Source organism: Spea bombifrons, chromosome 3 (genome assembly GCF_027358695.1).
Source record: "Spea bombifrons isolate aSpeBom1 chromosome 3, aSpeBom1.2.pri, whole genome shotgun sequence".
Classification (NCBI taxonomy): domain Eukaryota; kingdom Metazoa; phylum Chordata; class Amphibia; order Anura; family Pelobatidae; genus Spea; species Spea bombifrons.
In genome coordinates this window covers 122,602,766-122,612,724 of record NC_071089.1, presented here as the reverse complement: position 1 = coordinate 122,612,724, position 9,959 = coordinate 122,602,766, and the positions used below count along the sequence as shown (strand labels likewise).

The following is a 9,959-nucleotide window of genomic DNA, read 5'->3' as shown; positions in this document are numbered from 1 at the left end:
AGAGTTTCTCTGGGCCAGGAAATGATTGATTTGCTCCAACCATCGAGCAGTAATGATAACCGTGTTTCACAAACAAGTCTACGCGAGATCTTCAGGGTAACCAGTCACAGCTTCATCACTAACTCCAGGACCTCAGACAACAGTTCAACAGCCTACCGAGAGACTTCAACAACCTTCTACAGAACATGGCGGCAGCCTCTCCCGTTCTTCCTGAACCTCAGATTCAGTTACCTGACACGTTTCCCAGCTGCTATCCCTTTCTGTTGTTATTTTCACTAAGACCGACTACTTACGCGACTGATTTTGTGAACGTATGTACTCTCCTATCTCTGCTGGAAGGCAAACCCATGTACTGGATACGCCAGAGGCTTGAAATCCATACCCCGCTATTGGAGACTCTGCCGAGCGTCTCACGTTCTGCAACGCAGGAAGATTTGAGGGTCCTTTTAGGGCTGTTCATCAATTTACCCCATTCCCCAGGTGACACTTGGTATGGATCTCACCCCCACTTTAACCGCTAAGCCCAGATAGAGCAGGAAAATGAGTTTGTACTTTGTTTACTAGAAGCAACATAATACACAAAGCAAAGTCCAATGAGAACAGATACAAATAAGGTGAATAATAAGAGATGGAGCTGGAATCTTAGTGGCAGTGATTGGGGTTTTTTTAAAGTTGAACAGTGTTTATCTGCAAAGGGGGACGTTCCAGGCTTTTGTAGACCTGGCCCGATGGGCTCACACTTCACGAGATCCTCTTTGAGAATACAATGTGATGCCACCAGGTGGATTGTCATATGCGGAGAATAATGTCTTCCTTTGGACAATCAGCAAAGCATTTCCTGCACCGGCCCAGCTCACGGCTCACCACGAACACATTGTGCTGTGGTCACGTCCACCATCTCTAGTGCAATTTACAAGGCAGTCTAGAAGTTCTGACGCTTGGTCTACATTGGACTGGACGACATTTCATGGGAACGTGGCGTTTAGGACTAAGCAACACAAACACAAACTTCTAATCGAGTGCCAACGAAGGATCAATGGATAGAAAACCCTTCCATGCCCTGACATTTCCCCCAATTCTAAGCAGGAACTGGGAACTGGACTCTTTGTGGACCTGTTGTAGGACAAGGGGAATCCTAAATAAATGGAAGCTACTATTATTTGGTTCTAGACAGACACCGCCAAGATCTCCCCGTCTGCATGCATCTTTTGGTGGCGGCTCATGTTGGAGCAATGGCGGAAGGATTTACCGCACTCCTTACACTTATAGGGCTTCTCCCCTGTGTGGACCCTGTGATGTTTCTTAAGTTCTGAGCTAAGAATAAAGCTTTTTCTGCACACATCACAGGTGAATGGTCTCTCGCCCGTATGGGTCCTTCTGTGCCTTATGATTTGGGACCTCTGGCTGAAGCTCTTTCCGCACTCCGCGCAGGCGAAGGGCTTAATGCCGGAGTGAGTTCTTTGGTGTATGACGAGGTCCGAGCTGCGGATGAAGCTGTTCCCACACTCGATACAGATAAAGGGCTTCTCACCCGTGTGCGTTCGATAATGAACCATGAGGTCTGCGCTCTGGCTGAACCGCCTTCCGCATTCGGCGCAGCCATATGGCTTCTCCCCTGTGTGGATTCGCTCGTGGTTCTTTAGACCAGAGTTCTGGCTGAAGCGCTTCCCGCAGTACGGACACGTGTAGGGTTTCTCCCCGGTGTGGATCCGCTCGTGTTTTCTCAGAACAGAGCTCCTCCCGAAATGCTTCCCGCAGAAAATGCACCCGTATGGCTTCTCTCCCGTGTGTGTTCGCTGGTGAACGATAAGATTAGACTTGCCTATGAAGGTCTTGCCACACTCCGTGCACACAAACTCTCGGCCTGTCCTCTTTTGCTCCAAAGTGTGTAACTTCCTGACGGCGTCAGAGCCCTGGCTTCCCGCAGCCGCCATCACAGCATCGGGTTCCAGCCTCATGGGACTATGTAACTTCTGATGCTCGACATACGCCAGCTCGTAGGAGAAGCTCTGTCCGCACTCAATGCAGATATACGAGGTAGAGCACATACTGAGCGAGGATTCTGGACTCTCCTCGCTGTCACACCCCACAAGGCACAGGCCAGAATTAAGGAAGCTCTGTCGCTGATGACCAGAAATCGGCAGATTGCCCAACGCTCTGCCGGACAGGGGAATGTCTATAGACAGGGCTCTTGGCATCTTCACGGGGTCACACTTTGTTCTGCGATTCCGCCGCTTTGGAGCTCTGCACAGGATGCCGCTGGCCACGTTTTCTGCTGTACTTTCCTTTCTCCCGTTAATGGGCTTCGTTTCTAGACATTAAAAAAAACAGACAAATTGATTCCAGTATCCGTGGAAACCCAAAAAAGATATAATATATAATACTTTCCTAGTGTATAGCTGCAGCCCCAAGACGGCACCATCCTAAACCTAACCGAAATCCAACGCACAATGGGGGGAGGGGTGAAATCGCACTCACAAAAAAGCTGCTGAGATCAAGCTCAACCCAAAATGAATTATTTACTTCTAGAGGAGATACACCAATGGCAGAATATCACTGCCTGACCCCAAAAATAGCATATGTGGGGTCCTTCCGGACACTCCTCGATCCATCCTCCTTCAGTGCTCACTGGCCTCCAAACCGGCAAATAAATAAACAAATAATAAATAAATATAACAAATGAAAACAGGATATCTACGTGTTTGAGGCGCCAAAAAGTGCAAAGACCACAACCTCAGTTTTTAGGGGGTATTTTTCCAACACCTTCTGGATATCTCATTTTAATCTGCGGGACCCTAAAGAATAAGACATGCAGCTTCCCGGGACGCAGTAATCAGCGGCACAGAAAACCTTTTACATCATAAAGAACATTAAAAAAATAAACACGAAACCGATTTCCTTATAACGTTCCACGGATCAGCGGGGATGGAGAGAATTTCCAGTAACTCGTGAAATAAATCCCACGGCTTTCTAGACGCCTCCCTCACCCATCTCCTCGCAATTGCCCCGCCACCACACTCTTTTGGGGTGACATTAAGCTTGTGGTGGGCCACACTCGGTGGTGGTGAGAGAGAGGGAGCTCGTCTGGGAACCCTGGTTTTATTACCACTCTTTCGGAACGGGTTTACCAGCCGCGGCTCTGGAACTCTGGCCCGGCTACCGCGGGGGGGCGTTCCCGGGGAAGTTTCCGCTCAGGGTCCCGAGGTCAGATCACGTCGCTTCTTGGACCAAAGCATCCTCGGACCATGAGCTCTCCATCTGCCATCTGTACCCCGGGATTGACGCCGCTCCCCTGGGATCCCCCCGAAATAGCGAATGTTTGTCGGATGGGCATTGCTGGCCATAGAACTGTATGGCACCGACGGGCTCGTTTACCCCAAAAAAGAGGCCTCGGATCGTAACGCTTGGCCGTTACAGGTAAATATCACAGGAAGGACATTTTCTCCTTTTTTCATAGAAAACACAGAATTTGGCATCAGCCGCGACCCATTCAGCCCACCAAGTCTGCCAACCGCACAGTCCGCAGCAGCAGAGGGGGTTTAACCCCTTCGTGACAAAGGCCGATTTTATTTCCTGTACCCTTTGTAACCGAGGCTGTTTTTAACCCTTTTGCGCTGCTCGTGTTTAGCTGTCATTTTCTTCTCATTTACAGAACCCACACAAGCCATGACGGTCCTGGCACGTCGATTGTCACTAACCGGATGTTATCGCATGACTTGCTCGGAGCATCCAGGGGGTTACATTTGTTTAACCCCGTTGGTTTAAAGATGAAACTCAGCTGTTACATGAATTAAAGTGGAAACGGGCTAGAGAGTGAGCACTCACTGAGACCGTAAACATTGTTATTGGTAGCCACCAACCAATGCTCAATAGACATCTTTGGACTCAAATACCATGAAAGAGTTTGTGAAGATACGATATGATGCAGATATGATATGATGCGGATACGATATGATGCGGATACGATATGATGCAGATACGATATGATGCAGACATGATATGATGCAGATATGATATGATGCGGATACGATATGATGCAGATACGATATGATGCGGATACGATATGATGCGGATACGATATGATGCAGATACGATATGATGCGGATACGATATGATGCGGATACGATATGATGCAGATACGATATGATGCAGACATGATATGATGCAGATATGATATGATGCAGATACGATATGATGCAGACAAGATATGATGCAGACATGATATGATGCAGATATGATATGATGCAGATACGATATGATGCAGATACGATATGATGCAGACAAGATATGATGCAGACATGATATGATGCAGATATGATATGATGCAGACATGATATGATGCAGATATGATATGATGCGGATACGATATGATGCGGATATGATGCAGATATGATATGATGCAGACATGATATGATGCAGATACGATATGATGCAGACATGATATGATGCAGATATGATATGATGCAGATACGATATGATGCAGACATGATATGATGCAGACAAGATATGATGCAGATATGATATGATGCAGATATGATGCAGATACGATATGATGCAGACATGATATGATGCAGATATGATATGACGCAGATATATGATGCAGATACGATATGATGCAGACATGATATATGATGCAGATATGACGCAGACATGATATGATGCAGATATATGATGCAGATATGATATGATATGACGCAGACATGATATGAAGCAGACACGATATGATGCAGATACGATATGATGCAGACATGATATATGATGCAGATATGACGCAGACATGATATGACGCAGATATGATATGATGCAGATATGATATGATGCAGATACGATATGATGCAGACAAGATATGATGCAGATATGATATGATGCAGATATGATGCAGATACGATATGATGCAGACATGATATGATGCAGATATGATATGACGCAGATATATGATGCAGATACGATATGATGCAGACATGATATATGATGCAGATATGACGCAGACATGATATGATGTAGATATGATATGATGCAGATATGATATGATATGATATGACGCAGACATGATATGAAGCAGACACGATATGATGCAGACATGATATATGATGCAGATATGACGCAGACATGATATGACGCAGATATGATATGATGCAGATATGATATGATCCAGATATGATGCAGATATGATACGATGCAGACATGATATGATGCAGACATGATATGAAGTTCTCTGCTGGTGCTGACCAAACATAATAATATCTGGACTGCTTGAGAAGCCGGGGGTCTGCTTTGGCCATCAGGAGGTGGACCAAGTTAGAAACTTCAGCCTCCTGGAGTCACCAAGCTTCCAGCTGATTAACTTGCCTAGTTTGAGGACTTGCAGGATTGTTTGGACGCTCTCTCTCTCGCTCTCTCTCTCTCTCTCTCTCTCTCTCTCTCTCTCTCTCGCTCTCTCGTGCCTTCGTGAGGCAGTTACTGAGGGGGGAAACCCTGGAGATCCAATGTTGGCGAAGGAGCAGCAACGAAGCGGCCAGGACTTCCACCAGCTTTCATATCCAGGCCCAAGGCTTCCCGCTGCATGTTTTATGCCATTCATTTCTCGTACACTCACCGGATGAGACAACGTCACCAGCCTCCATGCTAAGAGTGGTCCTCTTGACCCAAGAAGGCGTTAAAACATCACCTAGAAGAACATGACACCGTCAGCTAACCCTAACCATATACACCGATCACCGGCAGAACCTCACAGCTATCAGCGAGCTGCCCCAAACAGGTTACAGGAACCAAGGAACCTCCCCCTCGGCAGCACTCTCTCTACAACTTCCTGCCGAGTACGGTTACGGGTTCGTACAGGAGGAGGACGATGGTTGGGCCGACGTATCCATGATTATTTTATATGAAAGAAAATGATGACCCCGGTGAGATATTTTAGGGCTGTTTAATCATTTTTGGGGGTTTTTTCCATTAAACTGGCCGTAGAACAAGATGTGTGGGCCAGCGTGAGCTGGGGACTCCAAGTGTTTCGGTATCTGCTTACCTCATTTCACTTTCATCTCCTGACTGGGCAGCCGGCGTGATGTCATAACAGACATCTCATTCTAGATAAATCGTGAGCCGTGACATGCGCAACCTGAGCACCGCAACATCTCTTATAAGATCTTCTGTACGGAGGCCGGGCAAACTTCCATCTGGATGGACAGACGGAGAAGAGAAAAATAAATGACAAGAACCTCTTGAGTTACATCGATCGCCAGCACACCCTTCCAGCCCCCTTACAAACCCCCGCGGGGTAAACACCCAGAATGGACAGAGAGACGGGGCAGTAGAGGGAGGCACCTGGGGCATCAGTAAAACGTTAAGCAGAAGGAATCGGACGCATGCTGCTTGTGTAAGAATTACCCCAGGCACGGCGCGATTCTGCCCCATTCTTCTTGGCAAGTTTGACGTCGTCTGTGGGCTCCTTGTAGCAGCTGGGATTACGCCCCCCCCCGATAGTTTTTGGGTAACGGCTTCTTTCCCGCCACATCCCATACCACCCGGTGTTACGCAGATACAGGTGACCGGTGCCCTCTTACCCCCGACTACTGAGCCCTGCCAGTCCTTTAAAGTGACCGCTGGCTTCGCTTCATGGCTTCCTCCTTGAGTTTTGGTGGGCAGCCTTTCCTTTGCATTGAGATGCGGGGTGATTGATCTCAAAACCCAAACACGGGGCTGTTATTTCACCCCTTCATCTCTAGTTGGTCTTCACGTTCTCTCATATCGCGGCCAACGACCCTCCGCCCGCAGTATTTATATCCGGCGACATCGAGTCTGAGGGTCAACGCGCCGAGGGGAACGGGGCTTCGTCTGAAGGACAGAACGGAGGAGACTTTGCTACGCGCTAAAAAGGGCCACGGAGCCGGTGAACCGGAAGCTTCCATTGCGCAGACCGCTGAACGGACCATGAACTTCAGCGTCTGTACCATAAGCGACATAAGCGGGGACACTGCAGCGTTTTACAGGCCGCGGCCATCTCATATCGGACCTCCCGGCGCAGAGCGGGTCTAACGGGTCAAGGAGCGGGTCTAACGGTGCGGGCCGGGTCTAACGGCGCGCGGGGGGGTCTAACGGCGCGCGGAAAGGGTCTAGCGGCGCTCGGGTCTAATGGGACTAACGGCGCGGGGGGCGGGTCTAACGGCGGCTTCCCCTACGCATCCAGAAGTCCCTTTGGGTATAGAGACCGCCGAGTCTTCACCCCGCGCGTGGGAGAGCGGAATCCTGTGGGCAGCCGTAACGCTCGCTCCGTACGCCCTTCTAATGCAAGATGCGACCCCTGCCCAGGGGCATTATGGGTCATCTCCAACCCCGCGGGCAGGGATTGCGTGGACAGCAGGGGGGAGCGTGTGCGGGATTATCACGCGTGTAATTAGTATGTATAAGCCTTCTGCAAGCAACACGCGCAACGCCCGGATTCCCGTCGCTCCAGCCGTTACACATCCTGCGCATGCACCGAAGCCACCGGGTGCCTCGTTCTCACGCTTTATTTGGGTGCATAAACCCGGCAGATATTGGGGGCCGACCCGCCGACAGCGCCTCGACTTCATGGACGCGACGGACGCTTCTGGAAAATATTTGATGCAAACATTTAAGTCGTCGGCCGAGCCGCTTTACAGCCACCTCCTGACGCAATTCAGCCACCCCATCCGGGCCCCTCAGCCACCCCCTCCTGGCCCCCGGGGCCCTCAGCCATCCCTTCCTAGCTGCCGGTCTCTCACCCCCTCCGCACTAACTGTCGGTCTCTCACCACCCCCTGCACTGACTCTCACCCCCCTGCACTGACTGTCACTCTCTCACCCCCCTCTGCACTGACTGTCCCTCTCTCACCCCCCCTCTGCACTGACTGTCACTCTCTCTCACCCCCCCTGCACTGACTGTCACTCTCTCACCCCCCCTGCACTGACTGTCACTCTCTCACACACACCCCTGCACTGACTGTCACTCTCTCACACACCCCCTGCACTGACTGTCACTCTCTCACCCCCCCTGCACTGACTGTCACTCTCTCACCCCCCTCTGCACTGACTGTCCCTCTCTCACCCCCCCTCTGCACTGACTGTCACTCTCACCCCCCTCTGCACTGACTGTCACTCTCTCTCTCACCCCCCCTGCACTGACTGTCACTCTCTCACCCCCCCTGCACTGACTGTCACTCTCTCACACACACCCTTGCACTGACTGTCACTCTCTCACACACCCCCTGCACTGACTGTCACTCTCTCACCCCCCCTGCACTGACTGTCACTCTCTCACCCCCCTCTGCACTGACTGTCCCTCTCTCACCCCCCCTCTGCACTGACTGTCACTCTCTCACCCCCCTCTGCACTGACTGTCACTCTCTCTCTCACCCCCCCTGCACTGACTGTCACTCTCTCACCCCCCCTGCACTGACTGTCACTCTCTCACACACACCCTTGCACTGACTGTCACTCTCTCACACACCCCCTGCACTGACTGTCACTCTCTCACCCCCCCTGCACTGACTGTCACTCTCTCACCCCCCTCTGCACTGACTGTCACTCTCTCACCCCCCTCTGCACTGACTGTCACTCTCTCACCCCCCCTGCACTGACTGTCACTCTCTCACACACCCCCTGCACTGACTGTCACTCTCTCACACACCCCTGCACTGACTGTCACTCTCTCACCCCCCCTGCACTGACTGTCACTCTCTCTAACCCCCCCTGCACTGACCGTCACTCTCTTATCCCCCCTGCACTGACTGTCACTCTCTCACCCCCCCTGCACTGACTGTCACTCTCGCACCCCCCTGCACTGACTGTCACTCTCGCACCCCCCTCTGCACTGACCGTCACTCTCTCACCCCCCCCCCTGCACTGGCTGTCACTCTCTCACCCCCCCCCTGCACTGACTGTCACTCTCTCACCCCCCCTGCACTGACTGTCACTCTCTCACCCCCCCTGCACTGACTGTCACTCTCTCACCCCCCCTGCACTGACTGTCACTCCCCCCCCCCCTGCACTGACTGTCACTCTCTCACCCCCCCCCTGCACTGACTGTCACTCTCTCACCCCCCCCTGCACTGACTCTCACCCCCCCCCTGCACTGACTCTCACCCCCCCCTGCACTGACTCTCACCCCCCCCCTGCACTGACTCTCACCCCCCCTGCACTGACTCTCACTCTCTCACCCCCATGCGCTGGCTGTCAATCAGTGTATCTTCCCGCCCATAATGCACCTGTCAGTCTGTCAATCAGTGGCCGTCTGTGCTTCTCACCTGCCGCTCTCTTTACGCCCGCCCCTCCCGCTCTCAGCCGCAGTCAGAGTCCCGCTAGTGGGTGGGGCTCGTGCGCGGAGGATGCCGGGAGCGGCCCCCTATCCCTGGGAAACGTAGTCCTCACGGGGGTTCCTCCTCCACCGCGAGAGCCGCTAAAACCACATATCCCAGCAGTCTCTGCGGGCGGAGCTAAGCGCGCGCTTCCTGTACTGACAGGCCACGAGAAAGAACTACAGCTCCCATCGTTCCTTGGTGCCTATTAACCCTATTGGTGCCTATTAACGAAGCTCTGTCGGTTTGTCCCGCTTTCTGTAATATGTTGTTGTTATACTAAAGCGGATGTACCGGTAAAAGTCACGGGCCGGGGGGGTTCTGTGAATAACTATTGCTCACGCAGAGACTTCCAAATTCCAATCAACAGAGCCGGCCTTAGACGTTGTGGCGCCCTGTGCAGAATACTCCTCTCTGAACCTTCAAACTACCCCCCTCTGCCCCTTCAAACTATGCCGCTATATAAATAATAATAACACACATTGTACAGCGCTGCGGAGTATGACGGCGATATATAAATAATAATAACACACATTGTACAGCGCTGCGGAGTATGACGGCGATATATATATAAATAATAATAACACACATTGTACAGCGCTGCGGAGTATGATGGCGATATATAAATAATAATAATAACACATTGTAC

At 51.2% G+C, this 9,959-nt stretch overlaps 1 protein-coding gene across 1 annotated transcript; it reads right to left on the bottom strand.

The window, feature by feature from the left end:
• Window positions 1-541: 541 nt before the first annotated feature.
• On the bottom strand, window positions 542-9,315 carry LOC128482649 (zinc finger protein 239-like). The gene is made up of 4 exons (XM_053458470.1): window positions 9,260-9,315; window positions 6,023-6,173; window positions 5,597-5,668; window positions 542-2,311 (listed from the first exon to the last, which is right to left on the bottom strand). Exons 3-4 carry the CDS (start codon window positions 5,622-5,624, stop codon window positions 1,167-1,169), a joined length of 1,173 nt encoding a protein of 390 aa, XP_053314445.1. The 5' UTR covers window positions 5,625-5,668; window positions 6,023-6,173; window positions 9,260-9,315; the 3' UTR covers window positions 542-1,166.
• Between the last annotated feature and the right edge of the window lie 644 nt (window positions 9,316-9,959).